The sequence below is a fragment of the Carassius auratus genome, linkage group LG28B, assembly GCF_003368295.1.
Source record: "Carassius auratus strain Wakin linkage group LG28B, ASM336829v1, whole genome shotgun sequence".
Lineage (NCBI taxonomy): Eukaryota > Metazoa > Chordata > Actinopteri > Cypriniformes > Cyprinidae > Carassius > Carassius auratus.
In genome coordinates, this window is record NC_039293.1 from 348,865 (window position 1) to 369,417 (window position 20,553).

The window sequence follows — 20,553 nt, forward strand, 5'->3', positions numbered from 1 at the left end:
TGTTCCAGTACACATACTATGCAGTTTTCAAATAAGCCTGAATGACTTGATTAGTTGGATCAGATGTTCTTAATTAGGGATAAATCTAAACTCTGTAGGGCTCCAGGAACTGAGTTTGACAGCCCTGATTTAGAACGTTCACTCCTAACCAATCAGAGTCGCCCGCTCCTATCTAAGCCCCGCCCACTAAAGTAACCATTCCTCTACGTTGATGTCCTTTCTACTCGCGCTCATTTCCACTAGTATGAGGAAGATGTCACTTCCGCTCGTTTAATGGGCAGAGGAGAGGAAGCTACAAGAGGCCTGCACGGAAAGAGCGACCCCATCAACCCAAAGGAGTGGCTCTGTCAGTCTCCTGAGGGCTCAAAATAAAGCACCGGGTCCCACACAGCGCTGCCGCCGCCCGAGACGTAAACAACAGAGTCCCGACACATTTCTAACGCCGCTGTTGTGTCGCTCTTCTCTGTGTTTCGCAGTAGTTTTGTGCGGTTTGTCGCCGCGTATCCGGCCAGCGTCAGTTCCAGTCTCGCTCCCTCTAGGCTCTCGCTAGATCAACACAATAATAACAAGTGTCCCGGGGTCCACGGGCTGTGTACTGGACAGTGATGCGGGGTGTCGGTGCTTCCAGGTGAAACTTAAAGGCCCCAGAGGAAGCATGAGCGAGCAGAACCAGACCCTTCTCATATTATTATAGCCGCAGAAAAGCTCAGAGCCCGGGCATGGTGAGTCAGAATTAATGCATGCATATATTGAACACACTCGGAGTCTATTTTACCCTTTATATTTATTTATTTATTTATTTATTTTTTCCTTTTGCAAATACGTGATTTTTAAATATATATATGCACCAATGCTTAAAAATTGCAACGCTTTTGAAGGGTCAGTGCTTCTTTATTTGCCTGTAAATTTTCATATTTCATTATTCTAGAAGCATTAATTTTATGTAAGCACGTCAAAAGACTTTGGTTTAGGTGTTTATTACTGTGAAATTATGTTTCATGACTGACAGGTAGCTGTCGTAGATAAAATTCAAGTTATTCTGTCATAGAGTCTGGAAGGGTCTCAGTTGATATTCACACACATAGAGCAGAGCTGCTTCTGCATGTGTGTGTAACGGAGTCCTGTTTAGTTCTTGACAGTCTGAATACTATGAGGAAATCAGAGGCATTCTTCTGCTGCTGGGACGTCACACTCGCTGTGTGAAGCAACAGGCGACATGTCGTGACTCATACAAAGAATTCGGAGCCCTGAGCATCATCACCATCATCATCAACCCGCTTCCTGTATTCATCTTACAGACTTTTTACTCTTTTCTCTGAACACTCGTGGCTTTTTGTGTTTATTTTGAAGGCGAGCGTGCACTGAAGAAAAGGGAACTGTCAAAAGAAGGAAACATGATGAACTATGCGTAGACTTTAAGGCTTAATAAAAAAATGGAAAGGATAAAGGCAACATGATGCATTGCACAGACTTTAAGGGTTAATACATTTTTAAAAAAGAACCCACAGGATGCATTACACACAGTCTTTTAGAGTTAAGTAACTATACAATTAATAAAAAAATAATTTATCAGCCTCGTATTGTTCTTATCATATGACTTTCTTAAGTAGAACACACACAACAAAGATATTATTAAAAAATTTGTCAGCTGATTTTTTTGTCTATTTTGAACAACAACAACAAACAAAAAACCATTGAACAAAAATAACGAAACACTGAGACATAAACAAAAATAAATATTTGTGTCCCACAGAAGAAGCTCTTACAGGTTTGGAATGAAATGAGGGTAAAAAAATATATATTAACACTATCCCTTTTATAAGTAAATGATGAGCTATTAACATTTCCCCAAACCGAATACATTACTATTACTTATGCTGTTGTCGTCATTGGTTAAGCAAGCAAACTGTAAAACAATCCAATAACAGTAACTACTCAAAAGCATGCCGGGAGCTTAATTCAGTTGTGAAAACATTTGAGGGATATATTGTTAGTCCAAAATCGGATTCTCTGTATAGATTCACAGATTTGAGTATCTCAGGCTCTGTATACTGGATTTGCAGTTTGTAAATGCGATGTTTGCTGCACTGTGTAACTGCATTAAAAATTCAGATTGAAATGCCTTATCTTGTCATATGTCCTCATTCTCTCCTTCCCTCCCTCATCTGTGTCTCTCTGTGCTGCAGGCGTCAGAGGAGGGCTCCTTACGGGCCCTGGAGAGTCTTATGACAGAGTTTTTCCACAGCTGCACCACCAATGACCGCAAGAGAGAGATTGGTGAGCATATGCCCTGCACTGGCCTTCACACAGTTATCATGCCCTGATTTGCAGAGTCATCCTTTGTGTCGTTATAATCTGAATAAGCCACTGCTTGTTATGTCTTTCTCATATCATGATAGGTTCGGTTTTCTCTTCTTTCCAAAAATGTCTTGATGCACAAAATCACCCTTTATTCACTTAATAGATGCCTGTTCAGTATTTAGCAAATTGTCAGGAGCAGTGTGCTAACAGAAGTAGTGTTCATACTGTTAAATGAGTGTAAAAGTAATGTAGTAAGGTCTGTTAAAGCTGCTCTTCCTGTGTAGCACATACTTCTCTGCAAAAAAAAAAAAAAGGGTGTTTCAGGGATTTTGCAGGGTGTATAGTTTTTAAAAAGGTCTTAAATTGATGCAGAAAGTCTTAAATTTAAATGTCGGCATTAAATGTTGCCGACACTGCCCAAATACCTAAGTGTTTTTTTTTATACAGATATCTAAACATCTTTAAATCAAGATACATTAACATGAAATGCAAATTAAAGATGTAAAGTTTTGTTTTCTGAGAAATTAAAAGAATATATAAGTGAGTTTATGCTTCAAACAAGAAAGAACATCTGTCATTTGGGAATGCAAAATTATTTTCTCTTTGAATTACATTGATTTCATTAAACTCATTTTGATCGGTTTCTTCTAGGGCAAGACTTCCTGTGTAACTTGTCAAGTAAATGAATCTTGATTTGAGACTCTTTAGACATTTGGAAAACAAGACGGGAATACTGAGCAAGAACTTCACGTTTTTGCAGTTTGATCAGATGGTACAGTAAAAGATGATTCACATATTCTAGTGGTTGGGAGCAGAGGTATTCAAGCCTTAGCAGTTTTTGTTTTGAAGTAGTATTTTCGAAGTTTGAAGTGTTAAATCTTTTTTTATGTCGGTCTTAAGATGTCCTACATTTACTTCATTAATCATGAGACCTTCAGAAGCCCTGGAGTTTACATAACACTCTTAAAGGCACAGCAGCACAAATATGGCCTGTTTAATTAAGGACTATAGACAGACTGCAAAATATTATTGTTGGTTCTGTGACAAATTTGCCCATGTTCTCTAATGCATGTTTCTTTAGGGAAAAAATTGCTAAATGCAATGGAAAACACTGATAAAAAAAATAAAGTATGGATGTTTTGGTTCATCGATGCCTTTAAAACTTATAAGAGAACCTCGAATAAAAATCAATGATCATGCGGCCCCTTTAAGGTGAGGAATGTGTCTAATAAGTGCTATGTTTTGTAGCTCAACATATGATCAATATACACTTCTCCGCAGTGATCTATTTGGAGAAAGTGAAACTGTGTAATTAGTCAAGCGCTGCTTCATCAGGAAGTAAATGGCTTATATATCAGACCCTGCATAAGTCAAGGATTGCATCAGAAACCTTTAGTTTCCAAAACCTGAGTTGATGTCGATGTGCGCAATGCTATTGTCATTTTACTTTAAGAGAAAACCAATAATACGTTTGTAATAAAGTAACAGTTCACCCAAATATGGCTTGATGTACATAAATTTTAGCTTTAGACTTGACTCCATAATTATACATTTAGTCCATAATGCACTAAAAATATATTTAAAAGTACATTCCTTTGTGAAATATGAAGTGTGAAAGAGATTTTTACAGAAGCTGTTTGAGTGTAAGTCAGCTGTTCTTGTGTCCTCGTTACAACCCTCTGTATGGTATCAACCATATTTCACACCATGTTTTCAGCCAAAACCATATGTGCATGGTTTTTCAGTTCCTATGTCACAAGAGTTTAGGTTTTTGTTACTGTTTGAACTACTCCTCTATGTACAGTAGAGGTGTGCAACAAACCAATGTTTTCTTTTTCATGCAAATATGCAAAACCTTTGTACACAAACCATCAGTGGCTTGTCATGAATTTAGAAGCGAAGAACTTCAGTTGTGGGAACAGCCTTCATCTATACTTTACAGAAGTTGTTTCTTACGTGTCTGTGAAATTAACTTGTAAATCTCCCTTTTTATTGTATTGCTTGTGGTAACCAGAGTTTCAGTTTGTTTGGTGTCAAATGCTACAAACACACAAATAAATATCTTAATGATTTCAACTAGTGGTTGAGCGATATATTGCCAAGGCCGATATATATTGGCCACTATTTGGCATTTTTCAAATATCGGCATCGCCCGATAAGTATTTCTGCTTGGCCGATGTTAGAAGTGGGACATTTATTTTGACGGTGCTGAGAAAGGCAGTGCCTCAGCGCAACTCTGCTCATATTTTCCCTCTTGTTCACCATCTACATTATTAGGGGTGCACTATAAATATCGGCTAATAATTAATGCGCATCTTCCGGTTCTCTAATCAGCGGTAAATTCCATCACTTGCGTGATTTCACATAGAGCAGCATTTACTACACAGAGCCGTTGTTAACTGACAAGCTCTGCAAATCCATGTTCAGTATCAGCATGGATTTGTGCAGCTTGTGCTGTTTAGAGAACCGGCTTTACTGACAAGATGCACATTAATTATTGGCCGATATTTATCGTGCACCCCTAGTTATTAACAGTTCTGTCTAATATGGATAGAAGTCTGTCTAATAATCAGACAGAACGGTTAAACAAAGGATTCAATGTATACAGAAAGTATTAAAATGATTGCTTTTATATTATTAGTAACAAGCAAATTTCTTAAATATTAATGAAAAACAAACTTAAATTGGCTTTATATCGGCTACTGACCCCCCTGCTTTCCAAGATATCGGTATCGGCTGTCAAAAACAACAACAATAATATCGGTCGCTCTCTAATTTCAACAATTCGGTTTGTTTCAGTTAGAATTATTTTTTTTTCTCCTTTATATGTTTTTGTAAAGACTGTTTTGTTGTTTACTGCAGAAGAGCTGCTGAACAGTTTTGCGGGGCAGCCTGGTTCATGGAGGCACTGCCTCTACTTCCTCTCCAACAGCAGAAATGAATACGTCATGATGTACAGTCTTACCGTGTTTGAGGTAAAGTTAAAAGTTAACCAGTTCATTATTTTCTGTAGATTATTTTCATGACTGCAAAGAACATTGTCACACAACACCATTCAAATACCAACTGTTTAAAATATTTAAAGTTTTTATGCTTACCTGGGGTGATACTTTTTTGGGATTATTTGATTTAATATGAAGTCCAAAAGAACAGCTGAATAAAAGTAATTAAAGAGAAAAAAATTCTTGCCACAAAATTAGGCCTTTAGGATTTTTGTATTTTTTATTATTATTAACATTTTCATGAATAGTGAGCATATTTAACCTAAATTTGTATTGCAAAAACTGCTGTATTTAAATGATCTATACTAAATACTAAATTGAATTATGAATTGTTTTTATAGTGGATGTTTTTTGCTAGAATTGTGCAATAATATTAGTTTTTATTGTATTTTAGGGAATTTTAAGGAATTTTTTTACATTAAAATAATATCACTATGCAATGAAAACGCATCTTAATGTGTTACAAAAAATAGGTTTTATTTTATTTTATGCAAAACACATAAAATAAAATGTTTTTTTTTTATGGTTCAATGTGACATGACACATGGCAATAAATGTGTCGGTCCTTCTGTGCAGAATCTTGTGAACAAGATGTGGGTTGGTGTAGCCAGTGGAGACAAAGCAGAACTTCGTAGCTGTTTGCCCAAGCTTCTGCTTTCCCAGCATGCACTGCTACCTTTCTTCATCAGAAACAAGCTGTGCAAAGTCATCGTGGACATCGGACGTCAGGACTGGCCGATGTTCTACCATGACTTCTTCAGCAACACCTTACAGGTACATCTTATTCCTAATTGCGTGTCATTATTAAATCATATTATTAAAGTGGTCTGACTCCATCGTTGTGGTTTTGTGTTGCAGTTAGTGCAGTCGCCGTCTCTAGCGCCGCTGGGTTTAGTTCTGCTCAAGATGACCTCAGAAGAGCTGGTCTGTCCCAGAGAAGACTTGAGCGTCGCTCGTAAAGAGGAGCTGAAGAAACTCCTTCTGGATCAGATCCCCACCGTACTGAATCTTTTGACTGGTGAGATGCTCAGAACTCGTTATTGTGGATGTTACTAGGCCTTAAGCACTGAAAAATGTGTGTGTGGTCTGATTGGGCTTTCAGTTTCATTTTAAACAACTCTTTTCCTTCGCAGGGATTCTGGAGACGGTATGGGACAAACACAGTGTTACGGTCACCACTCCCCCTCCATCACCCACGTCTAGAGAGTCAGGTGAGCTTCTGCTTTCAACACTTGTCTGTTTTGAAAGACATGGTCTACATCAGTGGTACCAACGAGCGCTAATATCGGTTATTTACAGGCTGATAACTAGAATATAATGCGGTCGGGGTTGATAATGGGTCTGCAACAACAAATTGGTTCAATTAGTGTAAATTGATAATGGGAATAGTTGAATGTGATGTCACTTTACAGTAGTAAGAAAAAACTATTTGAACTTTGGAAAATAAAAGTATTTTTGAGGAATTGCCTGATTGTTTGCAAGTGCTTTAAAGGCTTTTGCTTTATTTTATTATTTTTTTTATTTTTATTTTTTTTACACATGTACAAACTTTATTTTTCTGTAATCCTGTATTTAATAGTAATTCTTTGAATAATTTGTTTTAGTGTGTAAAAAATCTTTTTAAAAAGAAAATTGTACATGTTGTACATGTTGAAAGTTGTACATGTATAAATAAAAAAAATACTAATAAATAATGAATAATACAATTATTATTAACAATTAAATTAGAGTTAATAAAAAATGTATGATAATTTCCGTAAAATGACAAAACCACTGAGTTATTGAAAATAATTTCATAAATTAATTCAACCCTAGCTAATATAGTTCTGAATCATATAATCATTATCAGTTAGTCAATTAGTCAAACGTTGAATATAGAAATGATAAATGTTCACATAACAGAATTTGATTATTTATTATATTTATTTTATTATATTAAGTTCACTCAATTAGTGAACTTTGAGTAAATATAGAAAATTAAAAGCCATATGGGTTGTCAACCAATACTGAAAATCACAAAACGGTCTCTTTCTAGTTGAAAGCTACTAGTAAATGATTGTTGTGTTATTTATTGTTATGTTCTGTAGGCATTTTGGCGGGCGACAGCACACCGATGGTTCTGGAAGCTGAAAGTGGAGCTCTGTGTCTTCTAGCGCTGGAATGCTTGGCTCATCTCTTTAGCTGGATCCCTCTCTCCTCTTCAATCACTCCATCCCTCCTCGCTTCCATTTTTCATTTCGCTCGCTTCGGATGCCAACAGCCAATCAAAACGAAACCTCTGCCCACTTCCAATGGAGACTCCGCCCCCGGGGGCCTCCCAGCCAATGGCGGGGGACACTGCAGGACTGGTCAGATGGTGGACCACGCTGAACGAGCCAGACTGGGCGTCATGGCCATGAACTGTATTAACGAGTTAATGTGCAAAAACTGCGTCCCGGTGGACTTTGAGGAGTTTCTGCTCCGCATGTTTCAACAGACTTTCTACCTGCTGCAAAAACTCACAAACACGCACTCGCACACCAACACGCACACTATCAAAAGCAGATTGCAAGAATTAGACGAAAGGTAAGGAATTGATGCGTAGGCTTTAAACATTTAACTCATTGGTGCTGCTGCTTTTTAACCCTTTCTGCCTGTCTGTCCCTCTCAGCTATGTGGAAAAGTTCACAGATTTCCTCAGGCTGTTTGTTAGTGTTCATCTGCGGAGGATCGAATCTAACGCGCAGTTTCCTCTAGTGGAATTTCTAGCTTTGCTCTTCAAATACACCTTTAACCAGGTAAAACACCTTCACTTATTGTCCCAGGAAGCACCGACTCTAACTTACCATATTAATGTCTAATGATACTTCCTTTTGCTGGACTTTGTTTACTCAAACCTTCCCTGTTCCTCTAATTTTAACTCTATCACCGTTCTTTTTTTGTTTTCAAACTAGTGAAAGCACCTGGTGTATTTTTATGTTTTCCCGGTCATAGTTGAATGTTTGTTGAAAGTGTCAGGACTTGAAGGTGTTTTTTTTTTTTTTTTTTCGTCTCAGTGGCTTTGTCAGTATGCAACCACAAGAAGTGTGTTATTGTGACTATTATTGAAGGTGCCATGAATTTAGAAACCAAACATTTCCATGACCTACGTTGTGCTCACAAGTTTACTTGCCTCTTGCAGAATATGCAAGATTTTAGTTACAAAATAAGAAGGATCATGAAAATCACATTGTTTTTTATTTTAGAAGGTATGGGACATATTAAGTGCTCATGTTGTGATCATTTCTAAAGTTTTTATCTTGGTATAGGCTATTACCACAAAATTTAAATTTAGTTGCAAAAAAGTGAAATTCAATATAACCCCAAAATGTATAAAATAAAAAACAGAACTAGAGGTAACACTTTACGATTAGGTCTCTTTAGTTAACCTTAGTTACTTTTACTCTTTGTTGGCAAATACAACTGTTAGTTCATGTTAGCTCGGGTTCATTAAATATTGAGTTCAGCTTTATTTTCTTTAGTTAAACTTTTGAATGTTACATTTTAAATGTTGAAAGTTTTGTGGGGAGTGGTGGCTGTTAAAATAATTAAAAACCGGTTACCAGGGTGAATGCAGCATTTCTGCTGTTGCTTTAGTGCCATCTGCTGTCAGAGAGTGAATGTGCATTTTCACTGAGCGTGTCTCCTTCACTCGTTCTGCCATGCACTTCTCATCCATGTTGGGCTTGTTTACCTCTGAGTGCACATGCCTCTTTGATGCAGCATACAGCCTTGTGCATTTCAACTAGTTGGTGGGAAAAAAAATCTTAATTAGTAATTATTCATGGTATTTTTAAAGTGCTTATGATAACAATATTGTGCATTATTGTGATGATATACTACAAAATACTGCCACACGTATATTTAGTAATGTTTTGAATAAGCGGTTTCACATAATTTATTCAATTTAAGTTTACATGCAGTATAGTCCATGGCAGGATTAATATAGTTAATTAAAACTAAAATCCTAAAAAATTGTTACTTGTGTTTTAACTGAAAAAAAAAATATATATATATAAAAAAACTTAACTTGTTAACTTGTAAACTCATTTCTTGATGTTTATGTATCAGTAAATCATTCTAGTGACTAAACAATCAACTGTGTGTCTTAGTAGCATGAAAATCATTAGTTATATAAACTCTGTTTATAAACCAAAAAGCTGTTTATAATCATTGGAGCTGTCATTGATTGATTGTCGTAAAGGTTTTGACATTACTCAATCATAGCAGTTGGTGTGTACATTGAAGCCTTAAAGGAGACCCGCTCCCATTAAACAAGAGTGTTTAACTTGTATGGCTACAATTATGGTACAAAATGGGCTTTTATTTCTAAGTTATGACAGTTTTGGATGTACAAAACCTTAACATTAAAATTGCTCTTCAGAATGCATTATAAAATAAAAACGAAATTCGTGACTCAGTTAAAAAGATTGACTCAGCAATACATTTTTTAACCGTTCCTCTTTTGTGCAGCTCTTCAGTTAAACATGCGTTTAATTTGTTGTAGCCGAATCATGAGGGTTATCTGGCCTGTCTGGACATCTGGAGTATATTCCTGGACTACCTGACCACCAAGATCAGAAGCCGATTGGCTGACAGTGACAGTGTCATTAACAGGTGCGTTTCCGTGGACTGTTTGTGAGCCCAGGAATTGAGTTTTGGTTGTTATAAAAACACAGCAGTAATCTGTGTGTGTGTGACCAGGTATAAAGATGCTCTAGTGCTGCTGCTGCGGGAAGTTCTTAACCGGATCCAGTTCAGGTTAAACCAGAGTGAGCTGGAAGAACTCGATGACGAGACACTTGATGATGATGTAAGGATCAATCAAACACATACACAGAAGCATCAGTTCTGTTCTGCAGAATTCTTAGAATTCTAATTCTGTTTCTATAGCAACAGACGGAATGGCAGCGATACCTGCGTCAGAGTTTGGAGGTGGTTGCCAGGGTGATGGAGCTGCTGCCGTCCCAGACCTTTTCAGTTCTGGTAGGTGTATGTGAGTGGCTGAGTGTTTACATCCTCGCTCCCTTTGTACTGAAAACCGTTCACTCTTCATTGCCAAGTATAATAGATGCTTAATATGGCAGCCAATCTGATTTAAAACCCCAAAACTATAATGAAGATCATGATTTACATTTACATGTAGTCATTTAGCAAAAAATGCCAAATGCGAGTAGAATTGTCTCTGAAACGTGTTACTCGATGCGGTTAATTTTTATGAATAGCAGTAGGAACACTACAATCATCATTCGAATTTATAAATCTGTTGTTGTTTACAAAGAAGTTTCAGTGTCACACAATCCTCCAGAAATGATTCTAATATGCTGGTTAAATGCTCAAGAAGATACATTTCTCATTATTATCAATGTTTTGCTGCTTAATATTTTTGTGGAAGCAATGATACCACTCAAACATTTGTATAAGAAAAAAAAAAAAAAGTGATTATTTTTATTCATCATGCATGAAAGTGACAAAGTGAGTGAAGACATTTAAAATTATTTCTATTTAATAAACGCATTAACAAATTTAATTATTATATTTGATAAATGCAAATAAATGTGAAACTTTATATTTATCAAAAAATCCTTAAAAGTAAAGTGCATCATCAGTTCCACGCAAAATATGAAGCAGCAAAATTGTTTTCAACATTGATAATGTACTTTTACAATAAATGATTTAATGTACTAAAATATCTATTTTTAATAATGAGTGCTTGGGTGTGGCTTTGGGCCTGGTCCGAATTTCCTTTTTTCTTTTTTCTCTAGCTGATCCCGTGCCTGGTGAATATAATATGTGTGTGTGTGTGTGTTTATGTTTAGTTTCCGGTGCTCCAGGAGGATCTGGAAATCTATCTTGAGTTGCAGCAGTTTATTGTGAGATCAGGAACAAGTGAGTTTCTCTTTATTGTTACAATCTGAACGAGTTTTGTAGATGTATTATTATTATTTTTTTCAAATGCTTTAGAGCTGCACAACCAGGCAATGCTTTCAGGTGTCCAAATGCAAATACTGTTCCATTAAAAGAGACATGGTTTTGGACAGATTGTAAGGCAGGATTGTATTTATGGGTCATAGACAAGGCAATGTAAAGTCTTGTAAAGTTGTCTCTGATGGTTATTAGTGGCGTTTCTGTACTCATGTGGCTAGTGAGCTGCTGTTATAGAGTGGTTTCTCACCTCTCTCTCTCTCTCTCTCTCTGTGTGTGTCTGTAGGTCGCAGGCTGAACCTCACAGCGGAGGCCGACTGCAGAAAGCTGCACTGCGCTCTCAGAGACCTGAGCTCTCTCCTGCAGGCCGTGGGACGTCTGGCCGAGTTCTTCACAGGGGACGTTTTCTCCACTCGCTTTAACGACGCTCTCGCCATCGTGCAGAGGTCAGTTCCTGATTCCCAATTCCTCAAAACAACAACAACACTCCCTCTTTATGTGTATGTTCATTGTCCTCTGTCTTTTCTCATGTTTTATGCCATTTTATACGTCAAATTAGAATATTAGTAGAGTTTTCTAAATCACTATGACCAGTTACTGGCCTGTAGAAAGTGCAACAGTTTTAACTTTGAATATTCTGTGTTCACATTTAATTAAATCATTGTCTTTTGAGGTTTAATAATCACATTAGGCAATACTGCGATCCTTTGTTTTTCTGTTTCCAAAAGTTAAATCCCTTAAAGTGAGTAAGACTTTTGTAATACCTATTTCTTTCTATTTATTGATTTAATTTTTTTTATAAGGACATTTGTATGACTTTGTTCCATTGTATCAAAACTTTAACAAGACTGTTTAAACTTGGCAAGAATACATTTTTGCTTCATATGCTGTTCAAATGTCCATTTGAATTAAAGAAAAACAGAAGTTTTAATTTTACTTTCACAGTTTGAAAGTATTTCCTTGTTTTGGCCAACACAGGGTGTCAAAGTAATGTAATGTGCAACTTTACATTTTTAGATCAAGATCACGGTAAACATTTAGGAATTCTTAAAGACAGAATAGTAATAATAGCTTGAATTCTGAGGTGAGTGCTGTTTGGTCAGATGTTACCAGCTGTCTGAATGAAGTGTTTGTCCGCTCAGATTGGTGGAAGTGTCGTGTTACGGTTCTCAGATCAGCCTGTACGATGTAGAAATGGCTGTTCCTTCAGTGCTCAAACCGGACCTTATAGACGTGTAAGTACTCATAAACTCTGTTCAGTGTTATTTACCATCAGTTAACATGAAGGTGGATTGTTTTATTATCCCTTATGATATGCTTAATACCCGTCTGTGTTTGCAGCCATGCGCAGTCATTGGCTGCTCTGCAGGCGTATTCTCATTGGCTGGCTCAGTTTTGCGGCGAGGTGCAGCGACAGCAAGATCAAACGCAGTTTGTGGACCTCATCAGGTCGAGCATGGCCGCCACGACCCCTCTCATCAATGCCAAGGTGAGTCAGGGCTCATTTAAAGTAGGACATTGTAATTGCAAGTTTTAAACACTCAAAACATGTTTGGTTCAATGAATACTCATGCATATTGTAATTGGTACAAATGTATCGTTACAAATGAATTAAAGGTTGATCAGTATTTGATTTTGCTGATAAAGTGAAGGCAGTAAACATTGTGTCAATGCTAGTAAAAATTAAGGTGCCTTAGTTTTTATTGTTTATGAAGGTGCTGTGATTTGAATTGTCATGTATCTCAAATCTGATACTATCGTATTTTGTACATATTTTACATTAAAAAATAATTTCAACAAATTTAGTCCGTACATACTGCATCCATCGCTGGAGTGTCCCTCTGCATGATGAAGGACTTTTAATTATAAACAAGCGTAAAATACTTTTATTTTGAAATGGCCATGCTTTACTCTCTCCAGCTGCTTATTGGGATAGATGAGCGGGATACAATATTAACTCTGTTTCAAACCAAAGGCTATTCTACTTTTTTTTTTTTTTTTATCCGTTTCCAACTACAACTGTGATTACACTGATAATAAGACATGTTTGTTGAGCATCAAATCAGTATATAAGAATGATTTCTGATGGATCATGTGACACTGAAGACGGGAGTAATGCTGACAATTCAGCTTTGATCATTTTAAATTTTCATCTTAAAACAAAGCTATTTTAAATTGTAATAACTTCACTGTATTACTGTTTTACTGTATTTCTTAACCAAAATAACAGAAAAATGTCCTGGAAAAAAATGCATTTAATGCAGGAATTGTACATCTTAACAACCTAAAAATGCATAGAGACTCTTATTTTGAAATGAGTATGCTTTGTTACTACCAGCTCCTCTTTCAAACAGAAAAGGGAGATCAAATATTACAATATAAACACTATAAAGTAAAAACTGTCATAATTCATTGCCATTAAGTCTTAATGTTTTTAGTACTAATGTCTTTAGTTGGTGGGTTGTCTTGTAACTAAAAACATGGTTCTGTGTGCTAAGGTTTACAGTTTCACAAGATTTATAGTGTGTAACCAGTTTTTCCTCATTCTTTGACTCTGGGGAGATGCCAATCTGCCTGATCTGTGTGTGCCGCAGGTCCCAGAGAAACTGCTGTTGTCTGCGTGCCATCTCCTGGTCTCGATGGCCACCACCGTGCGGCCGGTGTTCCTGGTGTCACTGCCGGCGGCGCAGAACATCTTCAACCTGATCACGGAGAATCATAACCACAGATTACCTCAGGAGGTGGGGTTTTGGAAATCAGGAACAGCGTGGCAGAGTTCCTCCTCGGCTCCGTCTGTATTTGTTTGTGATGTAATGTGTGTTGTTTCTGTCTCAGGCTCACGTCCTCGTGTGTCGAGCTCTGTCTAACATGCTGCTGCTGCCCTGGCCCAGCCTCCCGGAGGCGGAGCAACAGTGGCAGAGCCGCTCAGCCAATCACACGCGGCTCCTCAGCAGTCTGACGCAGCAGTACCGCCTCCTGCCCCGCCCACCCAGCCATCACCCCAACAGTAAGACCAACTGATGATTAGAAGATATTTGATACAGCAAGTATGCATTTAAATTGATCATTTCGAATAAATGCTGTTCTTTGAACTTTCTCTCCATCGAAGAGTGCTGAAAAATAAATGATCACAGTCTTCAGAAAAATTTGAAGCAGCACAAATGTTGTCGACATTGATAACAATATGAAGAAATGCTTCTTGAGCAGCAAATCAGCATCTTAGAATGATTTCTGAAGATCATGTGACACTCAAGTCTGGAGTAATGATGCTGAAAATACAGCTTTGCATCACAGGAATAAATTACACTTTACAATATATTAAAACTGAAAAAACACTATTTTAAATTTGTAATAGTACTTTTACAATATTATTCTTTTTACTATATTTTACATCAAACTAAATATACTTGGTGAGCATATGAGACTTATTTAAAAAACATGAAACAATTGTACCAATATATAACCAACCCCAAATTCACGCATTTATTTATTTGCTTACTTAGTTATTTCCAAAAAAAATTTAAGTAAAGCATTTATTTGAAATATATTTTTATTTGAATTCAATATTGTGATCAATTGAAAAAGTCCTTGCTGAATAAATGTAAAGAAAAGAAGCTAAAAACAAATATTAAAATTAAATTATATGTGTGTGTGTGTGTGTGTGTGTATATATATATATATATATTTTTTTTTTTTTTTTTTTTTAAACATAGACTTTATAGTGCACATTCCAAACCAATAATTCATGACTGAAAACATTTTGTAACATAATATTGATGTATCATTTACATGGTAAAGCAATGTCTGATTTTAAAATGGGTTATAAAGGATGAATTTTGAGATTTTAAGTTTTCAGTTGATAAATAATTTCTGATGATTTCTAAAATGTGATAGAGAAAAAGGCAACGAGGAAGTCTTTTTTTTTTTTTTTTTAAACAAAGATCAAAACTCCTGTTATAATGTAGATTTTTGAGGGTGCACTCTTATCATAAATTGATCTATTACTTTTCCTACATAATTTTTAACAAGAAACATTGGTAAAATATATATTTGGGAGTCTTAGACCTTTCCAACAATATACAGTTTGTCTTGATTAGATTAGATTTGATTGTAATATAGTGAAGTAAATGTAGGCGTCCCGTATTCGGGACGGGGTGACAGTTAAGAGAGAGCGAGAGAATTGATGTAATTTTTAAAATGATGTTAAATGAAGTCGTTGTGTGTCCGTCAGGTAAAGCGGTGATCCAGCAGACTCTGTGTGTGTTGAGGGATCTGGTGGACAGTATTTCAGGAGAGGCCACTAAATCTCGTCAGATCTGTTACCACAGTCTGCAGGAGTCTGTGCAGGTCACGCTGGCGCTCTTCCCCCTCTTCATCCAGCAGCCAGGTCACTAAACCATACGCCTTCTCCTGTCTTCATCATCCATGTTCAGTTTGACTGTTCTGACGACGTCTCTCTCTCTCTCAGATGTGACGGATGAGATGCTGAGCTTCTTTCTCACGCTGTTTCAAGCGCTGCGTGTGCAGATGGGCGTGGCCTTCACCGAGCAGATCATCCAGACCTTCCTCGGGATGTTCACCAGGTGACCTTCACAGCTTGTGCTGACACTGAGAGCCACTAGCAGTCTTAGCTGTTCATTGATGTCAGACTTATCTAACCCGTGTTCCTCAGAGAGCAGCTGGCGGTGAGCATCTTACAGGAGGGCAGCTCTGGCTCCAAAGTGGTTCAGAAGTTCCTCAAGATTCTGCAGGTAAAGTGGAATAAAAGCTGCTTCTGTGTTTATTAAACATGTCTTTTTTTTTTACAGTTTATCTGTGTGTTATTGTTTCAGGTGGTGGTTCAAGAACCCGGTCAGACGTTCAAACCTCTGTTACCCAGCATCCTCAGCCTCTGTTTGGATCAGGTGTACCCAATCGTGGCAGAGGTATGAGACCTCAGACTGCTTCAGATTGAGTTTCCAGCATAATACACTCATTTTTTTGTTTTAAAATGGAACGGTTTATTGAACTTGACAAAATCATAAAAAGAAAAAGTATTAAATTTAATGCACCAGCTTTTAAAGCTCTTAGAGTTTGATAAAGTGATATGGAGCTCATACTTTTAAGTAAAAATAATAAAATCTCAATTTTATTCAGAGGTTCAAACAGAGCAAAATATGCTGATGTGTAAATTGGCAAAAAGATGAAATTCTGAAATGTAATTCATTACAATTTTTCAACACTATAGCAGACTACTTTCATGAAATACAAAACATTTATTAGTCTCTACATTAATATTAACACAATAATATGTCCTAAAAAGATGATATTTATATTTATGTAACACAAATATACAAACATGCTAATTACAGCTGACACAAAATAATTGGATGCAATGTGTCAGCATTCAACAGCATCGTGCATTTTTGTCATCAGCTGATCTTGTTCTGTGTGTTGTGCAGCGTTCCTGTCCAGATGTGAAAGCCGAGATGTTCGAGCTGCTCTTTCAGATTCTCCATCAGAACTGGAGGTTCTTCTTCAAGAGCTCGGTGTTGAGCAGCGTTCAGAGAAGCGGAGCAGAAGAACTGATGGAGAACCAAGCACAGTTCATTACTGCCATGCAGGTATCAACATGTCTGCTTTCTAGAAGCATCCAGCCGTGGCCTGATTCACTTCCATGCTGATCTGATTCAGAGATTGATTCATTCGTTCTGAAGAACTTTTCTGTGTGTGTGGAGCACAGACAACGCAATGTTTTTGGTTTCTGGATATCACTCAGTGTTTCCTAGAGTGTCGTTTCAGTTCAAGCGTCAGTTGCGGCTCTGGAAATGCTGGTGTGTGTGTGTGTGTGTGTGTGGTGTTGGACTGTTTTTGTGTCTGAGCGCCATCTGTTTGATTTTGCAGGCATTTGGTCAGTCTTTTCTGCAACCGGACATTCACATCTTCAAGCAAAACTTAAGTTACCTCGAGGTCCTGAACACCAAACACAAGCTGTACCACCGGGTAACAACTCACTTTTCGTTCTTTAGTTCGTTCTTTCTTATTATTTGATGGATATATAAATGAAAAATCCTTTCATATTTTTCACATTTTTATATAGTTTTATGCATTTAATTGTATTTATATTTAAACATTTTAAATTAATCATTTATTTCATATGAATAAAAATTCAACAACCATTCAATATAAATAAAAATGTTATTTGTATTTAATAAAGTAAACTTCTATTTAAAATAAATCTAAAATTATATATATATATATATATATATATATATATATATATATATATATATATATATATATATATATATATATATATATATATATATACATATCGAACATCTCTACACTGGTATTTAATAAAAATTAAAAACTAAACTATTTAAAATGTTAAATTTGTATATATATATATATATATATATATATATATAAATGTTAAATTTATTTATATATATATATATATATATATATATATATATATATATATATATATATATATATAAAATTAACTTTTTTTTTTTTTACATAAAATATTTTGACTCATTTAATACGAATAAAATGTAATGTATATTTACTTTATATTAAGTATAGGTTTAATTTAATTTTAGGTTATTTTTTTTATTTATATTTAATATAAAATATAAATAAAAAATATATTTAATATAAGTACAAATGTAACTATTTAATATAAATAAGAAATGAAACTTGTATATCTTTGTTTTATAACAGGTGTAATGCATTTATTTAATTCAGATGGATGTTATGGTTTGATGTGTGTGTGGTTGTGTGTTAATTTCAGAAGCTGTTCCGGAACACCATGCTGTTCCACTTCATAAACGTTCTCCTTCAAGTTCTCCTGCACAAGAGCCACGACCTCCTCCAGGACGACATCACGCTGGCGCTCTACAACATGGCGGCTGTGGATTTCCCAGCATTCTACTCTTCCTTCCTGCCAGAGTTCCTCAATGGCTGCCAAGGCCTCGACCCCCACCAACGAACAACGCTTGCCCGAAACTTCACGCCAGAGCGGGTGAGTGAACCTGACCCATGACATTGATACCTGAAGCACTGATGACATGAGAAAAATTCTGTTGAGTTCACAAATGTGAAGTGCTGGTACACTTTTTTTTTTTTTTTTTTTTTTTTTTTTTTTTTTGGGGGGGGGACATTGCTCTGATACCTCAGATATATATCTTCAAGCAGAAAAATTTAAAGGGGGGAAAAAATTGAGAATTCACACCAAGAAAATTCCAGTTTTAGGAAACCTTGTTTAAAACTTTTTTTTATTAAAATCAGCATAAAGACAGATACTAAAATATACAAAAATATAAAATATACAAACACTGAATATGTTGGTAATTGTGTGTGTGTATTTTATTTATTTTAGGGGCTGTCTAGCTATAAAAAAATGTAATCTAATTAATTACACAATGTGCCAACTAATTAATCTAATGAGTTGTAAATGTAGTTAATTACACCGTTTGGGCTAAAATATGAAAAGGGACTTTTTTAAATATTATGATTTGCACCGAGAAAGGCTGTTTTAGGAAACTTTGTTTAACAGTTTTTGAATAAAATCAGCCTAAATTGAAAATAAATATTCTATATATAGAATGGTAGTTTATGTGTGTGTGTGTGTGTGTGTGTGTGTATATATGTATATATAATATAATATAATATAATTTAAATCTGTGGCCAGTTGTTGTCAGATTCCCCTGTTCACTCAGCTGGGATGATGTCATGGGTTCAGTCCGTGTTTAAACATGCGAGTCACGTCTTGTTCCTGTCTCTTCCGCCCCTCTCAGGACCTGCCATCGTTTTCTCAGGGAGTGTATCGCATCGTGAACGACCTGCGCTTCTACAGACTGTGCAATGGAAGCCTTCCGGCGGGAACCTTGAAATTATAGCAGCGCATCACCCCTGCCGCCCAGCCAAACCACGGCCCGTCCTCCTGCAGGAGCGCTGCTTCGGGGGTCATGTCTCGCCTTTCTCCAGGGGCCGGCGGCGGGCTCCGAGAGCCGTTCCTCAGCTTCTTTCATTTCAGTTAGATATTACAGATTTGCCAATTATCAAGAGGCCAAAGCTGCTGTCGAGAAACTCGTCCCAAATCGGGACAGATGACAGGTGGAACTAAAAGCACACTTATTTTGTTGATGTGAACAGACGGCGTTTGAAATGCAGTGGTGAGGAGTTGAACGAATTCGTCTCAAGACTGTTTCAGTGTCTCAATGGTTTTAAAGTGAATGGGTGCCACGCAGAGCACTGGATTTTTCTTTCTCTTAAATTGTCTGGTTTTATTGCCCTCTCCTTATTTCCACGGAGATGGACTCTCACGTCTTTTTCATATCATTCCATCCTGATCCAGGACGAACAGACCTTCAATAAAGTTTTATAATGAAATGTGTTCTTTGTTTCTCATTTTGTTACTTGTATGTGGTCTTGTTTTCCCACACGGTGAGGAAATTTGCAGGAATTAAACAAATGAGCTCCTTAAAAGGCAGAATAAGCTGAAATAGTATTCAGCTGTTAAGCTAAAACTATGAAAAATGTTAATATTTTAATTGCATTTTTATCTAGCCCTCAATAGTCGTATAATTGCAGGGGTTTCAGCATATCACTTTTGGGGGTTACAAGTGAATAACTTTGATTTCTGTGGGGGCTGTATTTCTTTTCCACAGGCCGCAGGAGGTGATCTGTGTGAAAGACCTGGGAGTCGTCTGTTTTCAGTATTGATGGCGGTCTTTTCTATTGTTAAGAGAGTGAGACCTTTCAGACAACATCAAACATGAGCAGCTGCATTGTTCTGAGCTCCGCTTGGGTTAAAGTGGTTTTGGTGATCTCTGTGGTGTGCTCTGTTCAGATGGAAATGAGGGGATCTGGATCTGGAGCATCATACGTGAGGTGTGAAACTTCTGTCTCTCAGTTGGGTGTGTTGTCTTTAAATGAAGATCTTGTGAGACCGCCAGAGTTCAGGTGTTGATTCTCCTTAAAGAGTTGATTTGTCTTTTCATTGATCTTACAATGTGGAGTGATGAATTGTGGTAAAATATGAATTGCATGGTGTTGCTCCAGAGCGGTGTCTTTGAATATCTGAGGAGAAATGCAATAATGAATGCATCTCTACCACAGTGAAGTATGTGTGAGGAGGGAGAAGTGGTAAGATTGCAGAATGGCTTACTTGTCACAAAAGTTATCAAGAGAGGAACAAACCGATTATTCTCTCTCTCACAAACACACACACACACACACACACATTAACTGTGACTGCTCTTAACCTGAAACTTTTCTCATACATTTCACTTCAAATTATTTTTCAGTTTCATTACTG

General features: G+C 36.6%; 1 protein-coding gene across 1 annotated transcript; it reads left to right on the top strand.

Moving 5' to 3' along the window:
- Nucleotides 1-240: 240 nt before the first annotated feature.
- LOC113067634 (exportin-6) lies at nt 241-19,269 on the top strand. The gene is made up of 25 exons (XM_026240001.1): nt 241-722; nt 2,187-2,277; nt 5,164-5,276; nt 5,880-6,077; nt 6,162-6,321; nt 6,437-6,514; nt 7,391-7,868; nt 7,954-8,080; nt 9,829-9,938; nt 10,026-10,134; nt 10,215-10,307; nt 11,141-11,210; nt 11,533-11,692; nt 12,389-12,481; nt 12,588-12,735; nt 13,841-13,987; nt 14,082-14,253; nt 15,478-15,633; nt 15,715-15,829; nt 15,919-15,997; nt 16,079-16,171; nt 16,688-16,849; nt 17,130-17,228; nt 18,025-18,255; nt 19,031-19,269. Exons 1-25 carry the CDS (start codon nt 720-722, stop codon nt 19,130-19,132), a joined length of 3,387 nt encoding a protein of 1,128 aa, XP_026095786.1. The 5' UTR covers nt 241-719; the 3' UTR covers nt 19,133-19,269.
- The last annotated feature ends 1,284 nt before the right edge of the window (nt 19,270-20,553 follow it).

Excerpts from the sequence above, each read along its gene's own strand:
- LOC113067634 (XM_026240001.1), top strand. Across the intron at positions 10,135-10,214 it reads ACGAGACACTTGATGATGAT|CAACAGACGGAATGGCAGCG; the intron begins GTAAGGATCAAT and ends CTGTTTCTATAG. Across the intron at positions 15,634-15,714 it reads CCTCTTCATCCAGCAGCCAG|ATGTGACGGATGAGATGCTG; the intron begins GTCACTAAACCA and ends TCTCTCTCTCAG.